Source organism: Ammospiza nelsoni, chromosome Z (assembly GCF_027579445.1).
Source record: "Ammospiza nelsoni isolate bAmmNel1 chromosome Z, bAmmNel1.pri, whole genome shotgun sequence".
NCBI classification, from domain to species: domain Eukaryota; kingdom Metazoa; phylum Chordata; class Aves; order Passeriformes; family Passerellidae; genus Ammospiza; species Ammospiza nelsoni.
In genome coordinates, this window is record NC_080669.1 from 51,298,813 (window position 1) to 51,323,183 (window position 24,371).

The window sequence follows — 24,371 nt, forward strand, 5'->3', positions numbered from 1 at the left end:
TGGTAATATTAAGATGTTTATGCATTTGTCTCAGTAATATTCCATTGCAATACATGTGGTTAAAACACAGAGATATGAGCTGTCATGTCACTTGGCATATGAAATTCCTTGTGATGATATATGGGCAGGTAATGAATTAGACAAGGTCACTGCTTTATCTGCCCATCTGATTCTCTGTGTGTACCAAAAAACAGGACTTTTAAAGAAATCTTGTATGAAATTTTCTTTCCCCCTTTCTTATAGCATCACTGTACATTCAGTCTTCAATTCATACTTTTTTTGGCATTAATGTCTTTCTTTTTCACTTACGCTGAAAAAAATTAATTGGTTAATTGTAACTACTGATCAGTTTTGCAGACAGTATTTTCGATAGTTATTAGACACCAGGAGCTGTTTTTCCAAAGTTCTAGCAGTTGCAAAATCTAGCATATCTGTGGGGATGGAATCAGAGAGTGAGTCTATTGCTTTGAGACTTCTCATGAAGACATGCCAATGCTGAATGTTAAGGACAAGAGCTCTGATTAGTGAGCACAAGGTCGATGAGAAATGTGCAGAAAACTTTAAGGAATTAACTCGGAAAAACATTGTGCTGCGGACTTCAATTCCATCCTTCTTAAAAATGTTGCTTGCTCTCACAAAGTTTGTGTGTGTAGGAATCTCTCAATTTCAGATGCTTTGGAATATACATGCCTAAGAATAGTTCATGACCTGAAATCTTCAAACACATTGAAGTTACCTTTCTTGGTGCTATTTAAAGAATTTAGTCATGCATATTTTTTTAATCTCTCTTTGTAAATGTTCTTGTTGAAACGGAAATATTATAACAAATTTTTGTAGTACTCTGTCAACAAAATTAGAAAAAAATACATAGTCTGGCAATACAACTAGAAACAAGACAACATTTAATTTAAATAAAAAACTTTATTAACAATGTAAAACGTTTAGTATCTTACAGTCTGAGATAATTTTGGCATGCCTTATAAGATCAATACTTGATATGCAGACATCATGCTTTGAATTCTACTGGCAACAAAATGAGTTGGCATTGTGTTTTACATTGTTTATTTTAATAGGCCTTCTTTTAATAAATTATTTCTTTTTTTCAAAAGCTTGTAGGTATACCATTGCCTGAAAAGGAAATGTGTTGCTTCTAAGCATTGTACAGTTTATAGATATTATGATTTCTCTGTATTTACAAGTCGTATCTATTTTCATATATGATTTTTTTATCATAAATTAAGATATTTTTCTATAAAGCTTTGAACTTGAGATACAGTGGAAGACTAAATATGAATGAGAGCACAAAAAAAGCAACTGGAGATTTTGTACAAATTCTGTTACAGTATTGTTTGAATGTCTTAGAACTTTAATAGTTTTGCTCTTAAATAGTTTCCTATGCTTAAAGACTGTGAGAGAATAATCAAATGTTCTGCTATGCTTGAAGACTGTTAGAGTATGATTTTATTATGATACTAGTAAGAGTACTGTACTACACACAAACTTTTAGCTGCAGCTCAAACAATTAAAAAAAACCTCTAAAATTATATATGAATCATAATTCATGTGTCTTCTTTGAGTGATTGAAAGTAAGCATGCAAAACATACTTTAAAAAGTTTTAAATATGCTAGATCTATTCCACAGCCATTTTTTGACCACCATAATTTGAAAGTATTAAAATTCTTACTTGGAAAGGGGGATGGAGAAGAAGACAAAAATGAATAGCCTAGTGTAGAAAATATACTTTATACTTTATACTTTCATCTTTTCAGTGGTCAAATATAGGGGTTTAATCAAAGTCATGATTTCCATGCTGCTTCTGTGCCTAATCTTCTAACTTGAGACAAGACAACACAGTCCAAAGAATCTTCGCTTCCGTCTTCTTACCAGCGGATAGGGAGTCAAGTTTAGGAGGCTGCTATCATCTGTGATGAAAAACCCCACATTTTAACACAAGCATGTACACATACGCACAGAAAAGAGATTTTATCATTTATGTGTCCTAGCAGCACCTACACGATCACAGAATGATTTATGTGTCTAAGATTGAGTCCAACCCGTAACTGATCAGCACCACATCTCCAGAACACGGCATTAAGTGCCAGGTACTGCCCTTTCCTGAACATCTCACCACCTCCCTGGCATTCATTCCTATGCTTGACAACCCTTTCCGTGGTAGATCCCATAGAGCACAGAGAAAAGAATAACCTGAATTTTGCATTTGAGAGTCTTATAATGCTAATTAACAGGATCTCCATAATAATGATAATGATTACCTGATCCTGGGAGACATCTCTGAGTTTTAAAACCCTAGGATGCTTCCTATCCTGCTGCACAGGGGCAGTGATCTTCTGGTCCTTGTTGAAGGTCAGTGTTGACACCAGGCAACAAAGAAGAACTCTGTATGCCTTTATCTCTCTTCTAAATTAAAGTTTCTCTATGCATTATATGTCCCCAGTTTGTCTTTCCCTTCCTTATTTCCAGCACACTCTCTTCTTCTAGACTAAGCCTGGACCTTTCATCACTCTTCCAGTCTTTACAATGGTACGCATCTGCATCACTAGTGATTCCCTTTTACTTTTCAACATAGTTTTCAGTCAAGCTCTCCTACCATGAAATCTTACTTGAATAATGAATAAAATCATTCTATATTCATCTCTTAGCGTATTATGATGAATGCCAGGCTGCTTAGTTACTAGGGATAAGATCTAGGACACATTCAGTACATTTCATCAGCTACTGCTGTGCAAAGACTGCACCACACTTAAGGAACACCCATTATCAGAAGAAATCAAAAAGAAAAATTATTACCTTAATGCTGTTCTCACAAACGGAGTGTGCCTGTAGATGTGGCCAACAAAATGAACGCCCATTGCTAAATACATGCATAGGATGGAGACCCTGCCCACATGTGCATTTCTATGGGGTACCTGATAGCTGTCTGTGGGAAAAGCAGCCTGGTGGCAGACTCAGGGCAAGTAGCTTTTCTACAGAAAGTCAATGTCAGGTCACAGAAGCTACAAGCCTTATAGAGGTGAAGCAAATCTCATCACTCAGAAGGATCCAAGGATCCCTGTCATAGTCTGTGCAAACTGGATCTTCATTACTTTTGAGAAAGAAGGACTCCAGACACTGTGAAGTAGTTCTGCTCCTGCCTTTGCATCACCAGGAAAAGTCTATTATTTTATCTACAGATACTGTACCTATAAATTCCAGAATATCTCATGTGAAACTCAAGAGGCCAAAGATCATGTACTAGATTCTGGCTCCACTGAATCAGCAGGGAAGAGATTTTGCCTAGATTTTTCTTTTTGTACTTTCCATAAAAGGACCCTAGATTTTTTTTTTTTTTTTTTTTGTATATAAAGGAACGAAAACCCTTAAATTAACTTAATTTGTAATAAATAAAGAAAATTCAAAACTTACCTTGATTTTTCAATGGTAAAGGCATAGTCTCCCTGAGTTTACTTAAAAGGTTTTTCATTTCTCTCATATCTCTGTGGATACAACAGTTTAAAAAGATACAATGGAACAACAATTGGAGACTGCACAGGGTATGGCTCACAGTTTATATGCAAAAATAATGGAGCAATAAATACAAAAATCTACTGAGCAAGCATTTGGTTTACATACATGTCTCAGAAGATGCATACCAAAAGAAAGAGCAGTGAAATTAATATGGGAGCACTTTTATGAAAGTGTGATACTAACTTCCTAGTTCAAATTTATGACCTATTCTGGCACTTGAGTATTTAACATTAAAAGCCTCTGGGGGCACAATGTGACCCTTGAGGCAAAATACACAATATGTCTTAAAATTAATATTAGCTAGTAGTAATATCATCTTCATACCCCTTATCAGCATTTTGTAGCTTGTGCCATGAATGTGTTTCACTGTTCAGAAGAAAATTACAACATATGCAACTAATCCTTGATACTTAACGCTGCACATTAAATGAAAATTTTAGGAACAGAGCTATCATTCTCACCTGCCTTGGGAGGACTCTGGCATTAGATTTTCTGGAAGGCAGATGATGGAAAATATGATAACAACACATCATCTCCAAAAGGAAATCACATTTTGATACATTTTGAAAGAGGCCAGAAATTTCCAAAGAGTTCCCATTTAGCACATAGATGGCAGAACTAAAGGCTGGTAAAGTCTTAATGCTTCCAGGATTTAAATCCAATATGGTCTTGCTTCATTCTTCTACAGATAAAATGGTTCTCAGAAATGCAGCAGAATGATTAGTAAAAAATTGCACTGTTTATTCTCCACACTATGGCCCAGTAGAACAGAACTTGGCTTTATGCAAATGAGCATGTTAACAATTCAAATCTCAGCTGCAACTTAGTATACAAAGCCTCAAAATAGAACACAAAGAAATGTTGGCCATCAGGATTATTTTCTAGTAAAGGGCCTCATTTTTGTCTTTCAACTGCATAGTTAAAAGAGTAAGATAATACCGCTACAACATTCCCGTTCCCCTCCTAAAACTTCCAAATTTAAAACTATGGGTGGAACTAACTGAATTTAATTAGATTCTGTGGTTTTAATTTTGAAATGCATAACTGGAGTCTGGCATATTTCAGGAGTATTTCACAAAACCAAAAATTCTGTTAAATGTACCAGAGAAGTTAACAGGTTATTTAATTTACTTATAATTTTCATAGTAGCAACACTGGCTGTCAAATTAAAAAAAATAGATAGATCCTGGAAAGAAATTTGTTTGTTTAGGAATGAAGTACTACACATACCCTTCAGTGTTTTCAATATCTGTGGAAACCTGCCATAGATGCTGTTGAATATCTGTTGGTGATAATGACGTGTCTTCTAAAATAGGTACTTCAGAACTCTCCTCCACTTTAGCATCTAAGATCTTGGGTGGGCCACAAGGTTCTTTTCCTTTAAAATATTTAAACAAAACATGTATGCCTATTATTTATTGATTAATACAGATACTCAAATTATCTAATTGATGCTTTGAACTTGACTTTGCACAATACAAATGGAGAAAAAGACTGCTTAGATGCAAACTCTGAGTAAGAACTGTTCAGAAGCAGAGCAGACCACGCCAAGGTAGAAATCAGTGCTGCCATATGTTACTCTTACCAATTTTAAAGGGTTCAATTAAATTCCAGTGGCTCTCATGGAACACAACAACCAGAGACAAAACAGAACAAAATAAGTGAGGAAACTACAACACACACTCTGGAAACAACTTCAAAAGTCTGACACTAAAGAACACTGCAATCCTTGTCTCCAAGTACTACAGCAATACTGAGGGAAGACCAAAGACAAAAATGAAATTCTGAATTTTATGATTTAACAGCAATATAAAGCTGCCACCACCCACAGCCCAAATGCATTACATTCTGAATTTCTGTGTTGACACCTACCTAATTCATGCTCCCTGTATGAAAATTAAATATAGTGTTGAAATTGAAGGGAGGTGCTTCATGACAGATCTTCAAGGCTATTGTGAGGAAGAGAATGGGATAAAGGACTGGATCATGATAATGGAGCATTCAAGAAAGTTAACCATTACAAGATTATTTTGGTAAACCGGCAAATCTCCTTTGGACTACCTGACAGCATTTCTTATCTGTAGTGGCAAGAACAATTCTGGCACCAAATACAGAAGGAAATTCACACTGGAGTGCATCCCAGACACTGTCAACATTTAAACCAGTAGTACAAAAAGTTGCATAGGAAATGTTTTTTCATTTCACAATTGTTGCAATTGGAAAAGTTTTGACATCAGTACAAATCTGAGTACTTTCTCTAAGGTTTGACAAAGTATATGAAGAACAGCTAATAGAGCCATGGTCATTCAGGCCATTTTTCTGGGACGCTAGAGGCCAAAACTGCAGACAATGGTATACTGTTCTTCCACATCACAAATGCATATCCCTGCTATCAGGGAGATAAACTTGTTCTTTAAAATACAGAACTTCCTGAATCATAAGACATTTTTTGGGTAAGTTATCTAAATAGTTACATTCTGGTAAATTATTTCCTTGAAAAAAAGAAAGAAAAAAATTTATTCTTAGCTATGTGTCTCAAACTAGATGCTGCTTATGTTACAGAGGATACTTGTTTATGTTTTAATGCTCTTCAAATCCAATAGGAAGCTCATAGTTACCTAAATGAATCCTAAAGAGTGCATGACATGACCATAACAAATTTAGCCTCCATGAAAGAATCTCCTACGTCCCTTCTTTGCTGCTTACTAACTTATACTTTGTCAAATCCTTCTGTAATCCACTTTAGCCATTGAAATGATAGATTACCCCAACAAAAGGAAAAATAAAATGTGATGTTTTCTGATGAAGTTGTTTATGTGAGGTCATCAAAAACCCTACATGTCCAGGAGCAAGTTCCAGAGAAGCATGATCATATTCTCCTTTTCCAAAAGCAGTGGAAATGAAGAAGTGAAGGCATTATAAGGGAGGGGAGACAGAGAGAAAGAGACCAAAACCTTTCTGTTGGTTACAAGCTGTTATGTTGAAAGATTACTCAATTGCTTGTGGAATAGCAGACTAAGCCTACTTCACATATTACATATTTTATATTCTGTATCACCCTGTAGGTTTAACTTTCAAATTTTTCTTGTCCTTAACTGCAGCTTATGCTGTTATTTTAAGGTGATTCATATGGTACAGTTTTCATTGTTCAATCATATAAGCTTCATTATTTTTCCCATCACAAGAAGTCCATAACACAACATAATGTTACCAATATCTCACATATTACTTTTTCACTAAAAAGGTTTCAGGTAAACCATCTTATGTGCCACTGATATCACAAGGCATTACTCATGAAACAGGGTATTAGTGGATTGTTTCATTATCTTTAAGTGTCATGGTGGAACCCTGACCTGACCCTTGGTGACATGCTGGAGAGATGCATTCCTCAGGGATGTGAAAGGTGCTTCAATGGAAACAGTAACAGCACTAGATGAAATAATAGTAAAGGTTCTTTTTCTCAGCTTGAGAACAGAAGCAGAGACTGTAATGTTCTTTTCATCAGCATAAAGACAAGCTCTTGCAGATTTGGCAGAAGGAACTACACAGATCTCTTTTCACCTAGAAAAAGATTACCAGTAATTCTGTTGTATTGTGAGCAATTCATGAAGCCTTTCTTGAATTTCAGATCATTTGCTCAGTCTCTTGAAAGCAGTTAAAGAGTCAGCTAATAAAAAAGGCTTTGCTTGAATAATGTATGACTCAGGCTTAACATTTCTACCCTGGTCACAGCCTATAGGGAAACAAAAGCTTCTAAATCTTTTCATCCTTACAGTCACTGGGAAGGATATCTTCTGTCATAGATACTTCAAAAAATTTATATGAACCCCTAATTTTACTTTCAATGTAGTCAGTGGAAAGATTTTTAATAATTTTAGTTGCAATGATATACTCTTTCTTTTCTCATCAGTAATTCAGTTTGTTTTTGGTTTTTTTACTGTAAGAAGCAGGAAATGCTTTTGATATGAAATTAAATCAATTTAGTTAAATAATGCTGAGGATCACACGTGAGTATGGATAAATAAGAGGGCAGAAAATTGTCAGTTCAGTAACATTATCATTTATGTGTCTCACCTGTTGTGCCCCTTATTGCTTCTGTGGTGATCTCTGTGTTAGCTGTCTTCATGTAACCCTAGACACCTACTCTTAGTCATCACCTAATTCACACAGAACTGATGAATGAAAAAAAAGAAAAGACAAAAAAACCACCCATCCCTCAGCATTTCACTGCAGAGGAACTTGAGATCTTTGGGTGGCATACCAGACTAACAAAGCTGAGAGAATCCCTCTCTCAAAAAGAGAGCAGTGTTTACATCAGGTTTCTAACCTGACAATTAAGGACAAATGCACAAGCTATATATCACAGCTAAACTGCATGAGCAGGAAAATCTACAAAGGGGAATAGGAAAGAAGTGCAGGAAGTTAAAAAGGTATTTGACAAATATGGCTAACAGCCTGAGGAATTTAATTCTCGATTTACACTCAGGACCTGCAGATCTTGGAGACCGTCTCACTGGAAACATTATTATTAAAGAAAATGCAATAGGAACAACGATTCTATGATGAAAGTTGTGTTATCCTCCTTCCATGGCTGTTCTTGTCTCATTCCTTCACTTCTTCATAGGGTGCACGTAAGAATGGGTGTCTCTTGATTTTGTTTCTCCCTACCTGTGTGCTCTTCTACACTCCTGCATCTTATCCCTCCTTGCATAAGTGATATGTGTAAGTAATAGTACATATCTCCCAGTCTTTAAATAGAACACTATGATTGTAGCACAACCATTAAAAAATCCTTCCTTTACCCTTCAAAACTCTAAAAAGCATGTCATTTAAACAAAGCCAAAAAGCAAAAAATATCTCCACTGAACCAAGGGTTCATTTTTGTAGTTCGTAAAATAAGCTATCACTTTTAGGTACTATTTTAAGGAAATTCATATTTTTATCACAAAACACTGGAAATACAATAATTAACTCTATGAATTTCTTACATGAAACACAAGTAGTATGCATGCTTGATTTTCCTGTAAGACTCAATTCTTGCCTTTTTTGCATGACTATACAGGTACCTGTACTTGGTTAGTGCTGGCATCATTCTGCCCTCACCTGTTGTTTATACATGTCAGGTGGGACTCACATATCTCAATAACTGTTATTTTTCTTCATGATGTGCAATAAATAAAATATATGACACTAAACAATTAGGATAAAAGAAAGATGTAGGCCCAAGTAAGTACTTATATGTGTCTTAGTTAGCCAGAACTCCTGGCATTATGGAAAGGAGGAGTAACAGATTAAATGATCAGGTAGTCAGACTAAGTAACTACAAAACACTTGAATTAAAGATACTTAGGCATGATTACTTGTGCTCTTTGCAAACTTTCTGAATACTGAACTGTTGAATCATTATATATTCTCAACACTGGGCTTTTGTAGTGTAGGTATCTTACAAAAAAAATTATTGAAGAGCACTTACCTCAGTTTACTTACTGTATAACACAGCTGCAAATTTTTATGGCTTTTGGCCCCACTGTGGCCATTACAACTCAAAGAAATAACAGACTATCTGACTTTTCTAGCAGCAGTTCTATAACAGCAGTAATTTATTCTAAAACACGGTAACCATGCAAGAAATTTCTGCACAGGAAGATTTATATATATATATACAGCAAACAAAGGAATATTTGTTCAGCTGAAAAGAAAGATAAGGAGATATGAGAAGACATGTGCTGTGAAGGGCAGTGAAGACCCTGAGCTCAGACCTTCAAATTTTTATGTGGTGTTTCCTTAAGAGAATATATTTCCGAGTAAGACATCTTTTTTTTTTTCTGCTGGCTGAGTTTCTCTTCAGAAAAGAACATCAGCATCAGCAAACTGCCTTAGTTTTATCAGTTCTGTAGCTTATTTGATAAATTCTGATCAAGCTACCAATACCTACATTATTATTTACAAGCCACAGGTTGCTGAGAACAGTCTGCATGTCATTCTACTTGAATCTCTGTTGTGTCCTGACTAAGAACATGAATTGGTCAGATCTCATGGGAGGTTTAAAAACCTAACATACAAATTGTCTGGCAAGGAAGAGGGCTAGAGAAGGGAAATGCTACATCCACATGGAAAATATTACCCTCAGAAATTAGCTTCAAGACAGAACAAGAACACCAGACATGCACACCTATGGGTTAAGCAAAAGTTAAGGGCACAAGAAACTTTTTTTTAATATGGTCACTCAGATGAAAAACTGTGAAAAACTAAAGAAGTGGAGAAACAAAAAAACCAGCAGCATCACAATATATTTTATAATGGTGAGGTTATTGTCTCTTTCCTTCCCAGAGATAAATTTATACACTTTGCCTACACTTCATTCTCTGTAAGTAAAGAAATCAACGAAAAGTATGGGTTCAGAATGCTCCTTTGAAAATGGTATGTTCTGTCAGAACACAGAATAAATAAGTTGTAAAGTCATCTAGTGGAACATCCCACTGAAAGCAGGGCTAGCTTGCATCAGACTGCTCAGGACTATTTGAGTCATCAGTATCTCCAAGAATGGCTATTTCACAGCCCCTCTCGGTGCCAGTCTAGTGTGCAGCTACCTTCATGGTGAAAAAACAATTAACACAGGACTCGAATTTCCATCATTGCATGATGCCCTTGCAATACTTCTAGGTGTTGCCAATACTAAATATTTAACACAAAAAAGCTATTGTCTATTGGGTATTCAAATTATTTGAATCCCTGTCATCATATAGTTTTTGCCTACTATGTATTTTTTTCAAAAATGTCACAGAAGCTTGAAGCCAAGTTACTGTGTTTATCTCTAAAACACTCTATCTGGCAAGGACAAAAATCACTAATCAGTAGGGCCAGAATAACTAACACGATGATCTCTGTGGTGAGTTGAAAAACAGATGTCTATCAAAGTTAACCTACTGCAAGGTAGGAACTAAGGTGTAGCTCTTCTAATCCAACTTTAGACATTGAATAGTTTGATGTTTAGCTTAAGCTATTAATGTAAATTCCATCCAGAAGCAAAAGGGAGAGACAAGACATTTCACAGTTACTCAGGTCACTTTAAGCTATTTACTTTCAGCAGTTCAGCAGATGGTTTGACAACTGTTGCCAATGCTAGGAAATGTGGTACAATCTGTCTTAAAAACAATGACTCATTTCAACAGCTACTATTATCTTGTTCTACAATGGCTCTGCTAATTCTCTCTCTTCCTGTTTTACAGACTTATTTTTGACTTGAAAAAATAATTGAGAACCACAGTTAAGCATTTACAAATCTCCCATTCTTTCTTTCATAATAAAAATATCCCTGGCTTTAGCAGTATTCTACAGGTAGATATGAAAAATATGCTACAGGATCTTTTAGCATGACAGGAAATGCAACAGGTTCTTTGCAAGATCTTTATTACAGTTCACTACAGAACTTTTCTTTGCTTTACTATGTTTTTTATTGATGAGATACTATCTGGGGAAAGAGTAGTTACAATCAGCACAGATACAGCCCTAATCAACCTGCGTCATCACTGAGCAATGAGGTTACTAAGTAAACTATACAGTAAATTATCAGCATTTCTACATCTTCCTTTCAGTAGGCACCTAATCAAGAATGAAATGTATACTTGAGAGATGCATTTTCACTGAGTGAGGACATCTCCTTTCAGTTCCAAGTCTATTATTTGTTTTTATAAAGGTGGGCATCTTTTGAACCACATTTATCTACCTTTTGCTATGGTAGTGTTTTAGGAATGATACTCCCCAATTTAGTGCTATCACTGACATTCTCCTAAGCCACAGGCTACTCTCTCTCTCCCCCTCCTCTTTCTGTTGGGGCAGGCTGGAGTTGAGAATTGGAGGCACGAAAGGTGAAGATCACAGGTTAAGACAAGAACAATTTACTGGAACCAGTAAGAGATAGCCAGCAGTAAGAGGTAAGCAGCAGTGAGATAAGAAAACTAATAGTAACAGCAACATTATTAATAACATATCTTGCCTGACAAATATGTCTAATAACATTACTAAGTTTGCCCACTTGTCTGACTAATGACAGCTAAAACTTAAGGAACTACTTTTTTAAAAAAGAATCAGACTTTTAAATGGTGAGGACATTAGTGGTACATACCTGGTAAGACACACTTCTGTAAGAATGATGATGAACCTATAGATAGGTTCCTACAGATACCTCTAGGACCTACCTATAGATACTTATAGAACCTACCCATAGATATATATATATATATATAATTCACTTTATAGTTTGGTGCTTGTTGTGATTTAACCTTGGACATCAATGAAGCCCCACACTTGCTCACCCTTGTGGGATGAGGGAGACTACGGAATGGGTGAAAGTGAGCAAACTCCTGAGTTGAGGAACAGACAATTTTAATAAGTAAAGCAAAAGCCATTCACCTCTCCCAATGGGCAGACAGGTGTTCAGCCATCCCCAGGAAAACAAGGCTACCTTATGATGACTTGGGAAGACAAATGCCATCACTGATATTCTCACTTTCCTTCATCTTCCCCTTCTTTATATGCTAGGCATGATGCCATATGGTCTGGGATATCCCTTGGGTCAGCTGGAATCAGCTGTCCTGGTTGTGTCCTCTCACAAGTCCTTGGGCCCCCTCAGCATCCTTGCTGGTGGGATGGGGTGAGGAGCAAAAAGGCTCTTGACCTCGTGTGGGTTTAACAACGACTATAACTAAATCCCTGTATTATCAATGCTGCTTCCAGTGTAAATCCAAAATATCACTCCATGATGGCTACTATGAAAAAAATTAACTCCACCTCACCCAAAACCAGGACAGTGTTTTATCTTTCATGAATATTCAGGCATGCCCCAAAAGACTGTTCTTTTTCTAAAACAAGCATCTGCATATTTGTGCAATCCAGTACCTTTCCGATGAAACTGCAGCGATCCTAGCAGACATATGGACTTTAGCATTTCTGTTGTGTACATTTCTAAGCAACACTGCAACTGGATATATAGTCTACAGATTTCAGGATGGATTTCACCATCTTCTGGGCTGCAATGAAAGAGAAAAATGTAGTTAGGAATGAGACTAGAAGAATGTGAGTGCGATAAAATCCACTTCCTTATTATTGCTAGCAGCCACATCTGCTTCACATCAGAATCTGCTTCACAAACTATTATACTTCTTCTACCTAACAGTATTTACAAATAATTCATTAGAACTATAAAACTCTAGGCTTAGCTTAGCTGAACTTGAGCTGTCTTTGGTAAGACTGTATGTCCTTATTATCTCCTCTGTTTTCAGAAAATGGGTAAATAAGTGACTGAGACATCTTCTCTTTAAATGCTTTGGATAAGTATTTTCTGTGAGACTGAAGCCGTCTTCTGCCATTCTATTTCAGTTACCCTTGGTCTTGAGATGCAGATTACTAGGCCACTGTAACAGTCCCTGTTCAGATTACAAATCTTCTATCAAAAGTGATCAACACTACTTTGAAGACACTCACAATAGAAACAAGTCAGTTTTAGCCTACTCTTTCTATGCATTCTACCTGAACTTGTTTTCCCCCATATTTAAAGTAGTGATGGGATATTGCAGTGTGAGGAGAATGGGATGCACAACACTTTTTTCAGGAAAGTAGTAACAATATTGAAAACAAAAATTGAAATCCTACACCTCCATTTTAGGAACCAATTCTCATGCTTTGTTGTAAAATCGGGCATTAAGTATCACTTTTTTAGGCTGAAATCATAGAAGTGGAAAACAGTACAATGCTTAAACAAGAGAAAAATTAAGCTAAAAAAGAAAAAAAAAAAAAAAAAACCACCCCAGAACACACTAAAGACTGAAGAGAAATTATTCTGGAATTGGAGGACACAAAGGACAATTGGTTCCACCTGCCAATCCATTACAAAGCAGATGTCATCAAAGACGCAGGAAATTACTGGAACATAAGTTACAATTGCTGTTGTCTATTACACCAAACATATGGTAAGTTTCCTAGATGTCTGAACACTTCTCTATGGCCAAGGTTTCTTCTGCCCTGAAGCCATTGTCTTGTCTATTCCACCTGAAGGGGATTTGCCCATACATGTTCTTGTGCAAAGTAGGGCCTGCAAAAAATTTAAGCCACCAGCAACGGTAATAATTACCTTTTTCTGTTCAATTATGAGAGCTCTTTTGATTGGGAGATACAGTTCTACTACTCTTTCTCATGCAAGAAAAGCTGAATCTGTCTAGCTCTCCTGAGCATTAGAATTATTTAACTACAAGTCTGTCCCTAAGAGAATTAGACGCTAAATTGTGACAAGGTAATTTCCTTGTAGCAGATTTGGATAAAACAAAAATATGGCTGTTCTATTTTCCTCTGCACTATTTCAGATAGTTAGCAGTCCTCAGACCCTCTTGGAAGTCATGGCTACTATAGGAATATTGTTTGCAATGTTTATTTATAATTTACGATGTTCCTTTCTAGCTGTCACTGACAAAAATATTTCAAGGTCTGCACACAGGTGTAAGGAAACAGTGTTTTCCTTACGCAGCTGGTAAATTCCTATAAAGCAAAAATGTGAAAACTTTTAAACATTATTGCTCTTAGTGACAGAATTTTTAATTTTGAAGACTGGGAAGGTAGCAATTATAAATAAGATGCTTGACTCATGAGCCAATTCAGATTTATTAGTGGCTTCCTATTTACAAATAACTTGGAAGAGTATTCAAAAGCATAGTAATAGATATTTTAATTGACTTTTTTTGCTGTCATAAATCTAGTGTGGTTTTTATTTGCAAACTCTATTTATGAACAGTATGAGAGTAAGAACTAGAAACATCAATAATATATGCATGTTCCAACCCATTCTTGTTTTCTCAAGGATATAGAACATTTCTAACTGGACTACGGGCCATACAATGAGAATAATTTCCAGCCCACTATCCTCACTATTGTCTCAAACTATTTAATTAGCGTTTAGTTGTAATAATGACCACAATAATTCCATTAGTTTGCAACCAAATAATTTGCTTCTATGTTTGTATATAGACCTCAATTTCATCTCTGAAAGCCAAATGCTCTGATATGAATGCCAACGAGGATTTATTTTATAATCCCAGAATTCTGTGTACAGGGCTTAACATTTTCTTTTAAACCATTATCAATTTTTCTACTTCTGTGTGTACAATGCCATGTCATAAGAAATGCTGAATAGGGGACTAGTACAGACATAAATTTCAGAATGCTGGTTACAATATGTTTATGATTAACTATTATCAACTATTATTTAATAGTTATATACCAAATCAATATTTATATACAAAGGAAAGTTAATGCAAACTTCTAATATTCTCCCTCAAGTCAGCTGTTCAGTTAGTCCAGCTCATTTTTTTTGAAGACCACTTAAGTTATTCAAGAGAAATATAACATGATCTTATACAATGCTATGCTAGACTGTGTTTGTAACAGAACTATGACATAAAATAGCTTATGTGCACGTGGATATATGAAAGCTAGCACAGCACTGAGCACCTGCCCATGAGACACAGACCAGCAACTCACTGTTGATGGTATAAATGTAGTTACAAAATTGAAAATTCATAAAACAGTAGCTTAAGTTACACAGTTTATTAGGCTGCTATTGAAAGTATAATTTCTTTGTAAAAACAAAAGTAAGTCTATAAAATTTGTAATACATCATTACATTCTTATACTTTACCATTGGTGAAATATAGGAATTTCTTCTTCATAAAATCCTGCTGTTTAAAAATCATGTAATGTTGCTCAACTGAGTATGTTTATAAAGCACTGACAGTAAGTGGAATTTCCTTTCCTTTTCATTTTCCTAAACTGAGATTTAAAATAAAACCTATAGAGGGAGCTCTTACACCAATCATATAAGTACCCAGTATCATTAAGAGAGGTAAATGAAACTATTTTGGTAGTTATTTTAAAATTCAAAGAAGAAAATACTAAAATGCTCCTCCTTAAATGCAAAGGAAAAGAGAAAAGATTCATTAAAAAAAAAATTTCCCTCCAAAATAGTTGACAGATCATTTTACTGTACTGCCAAAATGTTGGTTACAACTGAGAAACACCTTGAGATTTGCCTGAATTTCCACAGGTGCCCAACATTCACAGTTGCACGAAAATTAGTGAAATCTAAGTGAAATAAGGCAAAACACAAGACTACTAAAACTGAAAAATTATTACCGTCTAACTCGAGACTTTTAGTCACACGTTTACAACAGAACAGCATTTTACTTTAAGTATCAACAACACAAAAAATATAGACAGATGTACTATCTCTGGTTAAAAGAGTAGCTAAGATATATGAAGGGTCTGGTAAACCTTTTTGTAAAAGCACTGTTTTCACAAATTCTATGCTTAACTCCAAATAAAAGTACTAATAGTTCCAAAATACTATAAGCCAAAAAAATATCTAGACATTTAATGAAGTCTGTCAATCTTCAAAGCCAAAGGAAAATAAACATTTGTCCAGTCAGAAGTGAAAATTAAATCGTCATATTCTGTCTAATGCTCTATATATGCGCCTCCCTTGAAAAATAATGTAACTTGGCTTGAAAAATTACTGTCCACAAATACTACCCTGTAGATTGTATTTTAAGTTAGTGTCTGAAACACTGTAGTTTAGAAATACAAAGCAGTAAAAGGATGAAAAAGAGGAAAACCAAAACTTACCTCAGACACATGGTGCTTCTGTTCAGACACAAAGTGTGACAAATACTGCAGAGGAGATACCACTTAATCCCTTCATATACCAAGTACCAGAAGCCCCTTTGATTACAGCTCAGGTTCAACAGCCTACTAAACCTGCCCCTGCTTTTGTATCTTAAAAAGACTATTTCTTTCTCATGTAACCATATACATTTTTAGGTTACAAAAAACTGGTGAATTCATTTTGAATATAGGTAGAGAAGGTGTCCAACAATAGTGTTTTCTTCTAAGCAGTTCCTAGGAAAATATTCTTATTTGTGTTCCTCCCATTTGCTGGGGTTATTTTTAAAAGAAATGTACACAAACTGCTGTCAGTCTCAGTGTCATGTGTTGGTTTGTTGTTCTCTTATGTACTTGTTGTACTTATGTAATACTGTGATACAACTGCTATTCCCCACCCAGTCCAGCCAGGAAAAAAGCAGGGCTTGTTCTTCCTAGCAGACCCATAAATGACTGCAGTACTGTTCTTATTAAATCAGATTGTTGTTTTGAAGCAGTTACAACAGTGCTTGCAGTAACAGAAGACATGATCAGGTTCAGTTTTGTTAGAACAGTGTAAATCTCCAGTAACTCTGATAAGGCTGATGGAGTCAATCTGAATATGATACAACCAGCAGAACAAAACCACAGTGCAGTGGCTCACATTTTAGACACTGCTAACTCCCAGGTTGATAACATTTTAGATATTTCCATGTTAGAACAATTGAGATACAACATTAAAAAAAGAAAAAGGTTTGAAATTATCAGAATCAGAGATCAGAATTTTCTAGACTTCTTCCCTCAGAAATCAGTTTCAATGGCTGAACCAACTCAAGAAAGGGCAATAGGCAAATTACCAGAACACTATCCAAACTACTCCACTAGAGGACAAACGCAATCATAAATCACTTAGTACATGAGTAAAACAGCATGAAACAAGAGATTGCATGTAAACTCCCCTCTAGGCAATATCAGATGTGTTTTATGCAGTTGCAAGGTTCTGGTAGTGATGGTGGCAACATGGTGCCAATTGTGGGATGAGGTGAGGGTCTTCCCTGTGCTGGACACAGCCAGTTCCTGCAGCTCTGCAAAGGATCCTTGCCAGGACACGGCTGAGCCTCTCTGCAGAGCAAAAAACTTATTTTCAAAAAGAGCAAAAATAGCCACAAGGAGAATGAGTGAGGGGAAAAAAAGGAGTAAGAAACGAGAGGGAGTATCAGGGCAAGAGAAAGGAGGAGGGTCTCCATGCCAGAGCAGATCTTCTCTGCAGCCCACGGAGCACACCAGAGCAGATGGATGTTCCTGCAGGAGAACCTATGCTAGAGCAGATTTTTCTGACAGGACTACTGCTTGTGGAGAAGCCCACACTACAGCTGAGGAGACGTGTGAGGAGGAAGGAGAAACAAAGCAGATTGGTTATGGACTGTAACCCTGTATTCCCATCCTACCTACACCGCTCAGGAGGGTGGGGGTGGGTAGAGGAGTCTGGAGTGAAGTTTAGCATGGAAGCCAGGCAGAAGAGGTGCTAGCTTGATGTTTCTTTTCTCATCCCATTACTTAAATTAATAATTATTTTAATTGGCAATAAATTAGGATAATATTTCCCAAATCAAGCCTGCGCTACAGACAGTTGATGTGCCTATCTTTATTTCTACCTAATCTTTCTCATTCCTCTTCTTCCTGTCTTCTCCTCATATTCTGCTGAGGAGTGAGTGAGTAAGCAACTGGGTGTGAGTTTGGGTGTTGTCTCAAAAAAAGATAAGCTAAGCTTAAAATCCCCAGTAGGACATTTTAAAGTACTCAGAATTCCAAATGAAATTGCATGTGTGTCTTCATTTACACTTTTGAGTTCTCAAAAAATTAAAAAAAAACCCCAAAAGGCGTGGCTTTACCACCACACCCTAACCCCATTTTTCCTTCCTTCAGCTGTCTGGCCCTTGCTTCTATTTCAGAGAAATCCAGGAGACTTCCGCACTAGTCAAATATGAGCTGAACAGGGCCTTTTTCTCTGCAGGTTATCAGAGCTGTTGAGAAGGTGGTGACCAGTCAGATGAAAGAAAATTTTGGGTGGGCCCTCAAGTCAGCCTTGTTAGCTTTAGCCTCAGCTGAACAAAAAAAAAATAAAAATCCCACAGCCTCAAATTATATAATGCTGAAGAACAGTTAAATCAAAACCATTACACTGACCTTCCAGAAAAGATCTGTGCTAACCAAGAAGGAGACAGTGACATTAGCTGTATATGTAATAACTTGTAAGCTTATCTAGGAAATTCCTATTCAGAACACTGCCTTGTCAGCATCAACAAGTTGTTCTCAAATGAATTTGATAAAAATGTAGAGAAGGCACAGATAAGTTTGTGCTGTCCAACAGGCTCAAGCCCAGCCTCTTTTAAATTCCCTGCAGGCAGCTGATAGTCATGCTGCCCATGGATTTGCCCTTTGACTTTAGTTAAGCTTCTGTGTTATTTAAAATGTCCCTTAATCACTCACTGTTTGTTAATGGAAGATTTATAAACTCCACCTTTCAAAAGTCTGCAAAATATATATGGATTTATACCTACACGCCCATCTAGTTCCTTTGATTAACAGTTGTACAAAAAATTTATGAAAACTAGTATCTGATGTGAGGTCATTTATGAAATTGGTTCTGATCTGTGTGGACAAACAGGGTAAAATTTTCCAGAGAGCCTGAAGGAGAGTTAGGTGCTTCAGGTATTTGATGCTGTAGGATATCTAGGTCACAAGGGGCTAGAAACATACTAGATGTAGAAGGAACTCTGCTGCAGGCAAGTGATGCCATCTGCTGTTGACCATTCTCAGGACACCAAACAAGATGATTCCTCGATTTGTGACACTTCCTTTTTTCATTTTATTTCTGTCATTAGCACCTTCTTTGAATATAAATTTCAACATTTTTTTTCCAAAAGTTATTCCATAAAGCATTAGAGTAATCTGGATACCTGCTATCTGTTTTTGTAACTCAGATTTCTGGTTTTCCATATTTCAAAATGAGAAAACTGGAATGGTTGTGAAAATATGTTAAAAAGAGATGAGGCAAGGAATAACGCATTTGCTTTTTCTCAAAAATATAACAAATCAATTAGTTAACTATTTAAACTGAAGGAAGGATGTTCTTTAAGTTTCACTGTGATTTGGATAAGAGCTATATTGCATTAACAATTATTGAAAAAATCTATACACTTTCGTAATCCTTTTTTTTTTTGGCTGCTAGTGAAATAGACCAATACTGTGACTGCTACAATTCTAAGCTAGAAGGAAAATAGTGCATACACTAGATATTTCCAGGTTGCTCAGAATAAGGTGGTGTTTGGGATTTTTTATGTATCAAATGCTGCTAGGAGTGCTTGAATATATCATGCTTATACCTCAAGAGTATTTTTATCTTTTTTTTAAGAAATATTCTAATTTTTTAAAGAAAAATTCAAATACCTCCATAGAGAAGTATTCAAAGTGAAAAAGAAATTATGTTATAGAATCAGTAGAATCTGACACAGCTTCACCAGATACTTCACAGATCGAATCTGTAAGAGTAGTTAGAAATCACAGCTGAGAGACTGAGAAAACTCGAATGTGTCAAAAAAAAAGAAAAAAAATAGAAATAGAAAGAAAAAAGAGATAGATTAGCTTCCTGAATTTAAATTCATATATGGAGAAAGAAATTTTTAAAACCATCTGTTGATAAAATGTGTTCAGGAAGCAGTATTCTAGCAAAAAGCACTTTGCAATTTTTTCACTTACATTTTTCATCCTGCTTTGGTCCCCACTTGACTTTGTGATCTGGTGTTACTTTTATTTTTTCCCCTCTTTGAAAAGCCTTTTTTTCTGTTTGGGAAACAAGGATTTCTCCATGAAGTCTTCCTTTAGGCATTCAGCACGGTATGTTAGCAGCTGCACAGACATACTTCTTGTTCCTGAGTCTTGAATGATGCAAAATGTACAAACACTACTTTTGGTAGGTCTGCAGCTAAATTATATGCCCAGACTTTGGAATATCCACAACTTTGGTGTACTGGGACTCTTCACTCTGCGTGAAGGGAGTGCTTCCTCAGCACACAGCCTCACCCTGTACTCAGTCTTACACACTGTGGTTGCAGTTGTCATAATATTCCCAAGTACCAAACACTACTTTGTTGGTGTTGGGGGTTTTTTTTGGGAGGGCTCGTAAACACATGGGTGGATAGTGCTGTTTCACCGCAATAACAACTCCAGAACTGTTGGAAATAATTGGAAGCTGCTGTATAAACATGACACTTTAAAATATTTTGCCACTCAGCCATTTGCCATGCTGCCAAGGTTACCAGCAGTACATTTGCAATGATCTGTCTTGCCATGATAGACAGAGATATGAAGTGTCAACTTCTCTTTGCTCACACAATAAATGCAAACTTGTTTTCTTCTGAAATGGGAAAGCAGTTTCTTCAACAACTTTGAGCACAGAATTTAATATACCAGTGTCTGAATTCTTACACGAGATCTCCTGCCAGGAAATGTTCATGATGGAAGCATTCTTATGAAAGATAAGAACAGCAAGATAAAAAATGGAATATAAGAGAAAAGAAGACCTCCTATGTTAATGTACAAATAATTCAGTATATTATTTCTCTGATGGTTAAAAATTATATGGAAAATGTAAAAGTAGATCTATAAATATTCCCACCAAGGAGAAAATTCAATTCAACAACAGTCAACACTTCAGCATATTTTAACTTTAAAACATGAATTTAAACAGCATTTAACTGGTAATACTGGAATGCTTCCTTTAATGCTCTGTCAAGACAAGATCTTAATGCCCAGATTCAATTATTTACTTAATTGTTCAGAAACAGTGACAAAGCAATTAGAAAAATTACAACAGATTTTGTGCACCCTGTTGAAACTGGTTGGAATTTTTCCAGTGGAAGCCTGACAGAACTGGTATCTCCCATGGCTGGAGACTGATCTTGCAAGGTACTGATGATGCTGTTAAGAGTAGTTACTGTTTGCTACTGTCACTAGAGCAAGCCTCCATGTACCAAGCAGCTCACAGTAAGTGTAAAGTTTTTTCTTAGCTGACTAGGCAGGAAGTGAAGCACTTGAAAGAGCTTGATCAAACACGGGTTGTCAGAAGGACATGCCCTTAACTGCATGGCCCTGCACAATTAACTTGGCAATGTTGTTGACTGATTTCAGTGATGGGCACAGAATCAAAATGGTTCCTCTCTAACTAAAGAGCAGTGCTCCAGAATGTTGAGAAATACTGAGCATTAGTAAAAGCATTTCCATTAACCGGCAATTCTCAGTCCAAGACTTACAAAAAAAGAGGCAAGAAATCAGAAGCAAAAGCCCAGTATATGTGGAATTCTGACAGCTCATGCTGAAGCCTTGCTAATGCATAACTCCATTATCTCATGTTTTCATTTCTCTTAAGATATACGAACATATTGTCAACATAGATTAGCTTTATAAGATTCAGTGAGAATCAGAAGAAATTTCTGAGAACAATATTAAGCCAAGCTAAACAGGACAAAGATAGGCAGTGTCTATCACCCAAATTGCAGCCATGTGGGATTTCTTAATCGAACAGTATTTAGGAAAATGATCAGGAAAGATGCACTTAAAACTCATCACTAAATTCTTAGCTTTAGTTATGTTTCATTAGAAACCTACAGAAGAGAAACACTGAAATATGCTACTGAAACAGACTCAAAGCAGCAGGCCTAGTGGGGACAACAAAGGCACTCCTCTCGGCCATCTTGGTTACAGATTAGCACAAGTGCAACTTTCATTTACATCTGTGAAGATAGGTATGAAGTGTATATTATTTTTTTCAGAAATACTAAAATGAAAACTTTTTTTTGGATTGGTCTAACGTTAATTTTGAACCATGCAAGGTTCTCTGGTACTCCTAATTTCTGTGGGCATAGAAATTAGCATCACTTGAAAGGCTTATAATCAGCTACACTTCCATCTTCAAATACCTTCTAAAGTTTATCTCTAGATTTCCTTGTGAAGCACTATTTACTGATATAAATTAGTAACACTCTGATTTTTGCTCAAGAAGAGGTTATTAACTGATTCCACTTGTGACATGACATGACAAGACATAGCAACAGGAGTTGCTATGTGCTTTTACATGTTAGGGCTTAGAATTCCAGCAAATTGACATTTAAAATCAATTTCAGAAGAAATTAATTATGAAAACAATGATAAAAATGTAATATCTACTGTAGCAATAATAAAACAGAAGATTTGAAAACAATGCTTTTCCTTGAAAGACTCAAATATGCTGTAAAATTATTTTTCAGAGATAGTAAGTACTGGTACACCTATTTAATAAGTGATTCATCTGCAACATCAGTGAGAGGTTGAATGAGATTTTCCAGACTTTTCCCAAAACACAGGAGTTTGAAAAATTTATTATTTTTGTTAGCCATGTTTACTACAGTAATGTCACAGATCTAAAGATCATTGGATTCCAGGGGGCTTGTTATATGTACGTTCAAGACTGCCATGAGAAGTTCCCAAATAGTTAATGTGACAGTAGCACATCAGATGTTCATTTCATTACTATTTGGAGACAGGCTATGGGGGAAAAAAGCAAGAAACACTGAAGAAAGGAATGACAAAGGAGAAAAGGTCATGAGAAAATCGGAAGTGAAGCAGAGGTAACAGCAACTGTCAAAACAGAGTCCACACTTAAGTTCTGTGGGCTTTTCATAATCCTCATAGTTCCTGTTTCTAGAGATATACCTAACTGCTAGATCCTCTGGCTGATAACTCCCCGAGAAAATCACTTGCAAAGTAAAGGTATGAAAAAGCTTTTTATGTTCAACAATGAGAGCAGATCTTCTGAAAGGACAAAATGGGGCAAGAGAAGGGCATCAAGTTAGAGACTGCTGGCAGAGAAACCAAATTTTCTGCAAAAGATCAGCTCTGATTCTGCAGCATTTCTGAAGAGACCCTGCCAATGTAATTCAGTCCCCAAATTTCTCATATAATGGTGTGTATACCTCGGAATAGGAATGTGAAACAGGTTGGTTATTTCAATCATTGCTACAGATAGTCTTACCTATAATTGGAATAGTCCATTATTAATGAGTTTGAGAAATAACCCTTCTAAAATCTAACTGTAGTGGAATGCTGTTCATGCACAGCAGAGAACGGTCCATTGAAGGACTTGAATTACAGTAGTATCTTATTTTTTGGTATTTCTTTCCAGGAACCCACAATGGGAGTGATGAATGCAGAGGGCATGTTAAAATGGAAGGGAAACCACCTTAAATCTGCAGGATACTCTGATCCTAGGCCACGGTACTGTGCAGATGAATGCACAGTTTGCCAGGTTGAAAATATAAAACACTAGGAATAGTCAGCCTTTCCCTGAGTTCTGATTCTCTGTTTCCCTGTGTCTATGTCTTTATCTGCTTAAAACATAGGAAAAAAATATGGGAGCAAGGATTAGAATACCACAAAAGAAGTTCCCTAATGGTTTTCAGTGTTTACATGCAATGACGTTGCTGAAGCCCAAGTACAGAGCAGACCTCAACATCATTTTGATTCCTCATGCAAAATACTCTTTCCACTGGGTTAGACAATGGCAACGTGCCTCCTAATTCCCCACAACTACCTCACAGCTTCAGGTCATGTCACAGAGGAAAAGCTACACTGCTTTATGTTTGCCAGGGAGAATACTGCTATTTGTAGCAGTATCCTCAAGCAAGGGCAGCCTCCCTGGCTGCTGGGCTGGGACACGGCTTCCCTGATATTAGAGGGACCCATCATGCAAGCAGTCTGGCTTACCCGGCAGTCCTGGAGTGTCTCAGCAGTGGCACTACTGCACTGGAAGAGGCTATGGATATGTTGAGTGTCAGATGGGAGAAAGGGGCAAATAACTGACTGACAAAGACAAGGTCTGTTCTACTTTTAGCACTCACTTTTCCCTTTTCTCACTTTCATGCCTTTTCTAGGACACAGGTGCAAGTGGTCTAGAAATTAGTTTTGACTCACCTTCAGCTTTGGCTAAAAGGAAGTGATAGGGGCCGCCGTGTTTTGTGAAGGACCCAAAGTTGTCAGGCTCTGAGGATGCTTTGCCAGCACCTCTGGGAACAATCTTGTCAGATCCTGCACAAGCAAGAATGCTGTCCTTCTGACTGCTGGTGAG

The 24,371-nt window shown here is 36.5% G+C and overlaps 1 protein-coding gene across 2 annotated transcripts in view; it reads right to left on the reverse strand.

The window, feature by feature from the left end:
* Positions 1-901: 901 nt before the first annotated feature.
* RGS7BP (regulator of G protein signaling 7 binding protein) overlaps positions 902-24,371 on the reverse strand; it is a 33,653-nt gene continuing 10,183 nt past the window's right edge. The window contains exons 1-5 of one of the 2 annotated variants that reach the window (XM_059493166.1): positions 16,196-16,530; positions 12,425-12,555; positions 4,757-4,904; positions 3,425-3,495; positions 902-1,923 (exon numbers count right to left, since the gene is read on the reverse strand). In XM_059493166.1, the coding sequence (XP_059349149.1) occupies positions 1,832-1,923; positions 3,425-3,495; positions 4,757-4,904; positions 12,425-12,555; positions 16,196-16,206 (453 nt within the window). In that variant the 5' untranslated portion in view covers positions 16,207-16,530 and the 3' untranslated portion in view covers positions 902-1,831. Of the gene's footprint in view, positions 1,924-3,424; positions 3,496-4,756; positions 4,905-12,424; positions 12,556-16,195; positions 16,531-24,371 lie in introns of those variants that run through there. The other variant, XM_059493165.1, reaches the window with a different exon arrangement.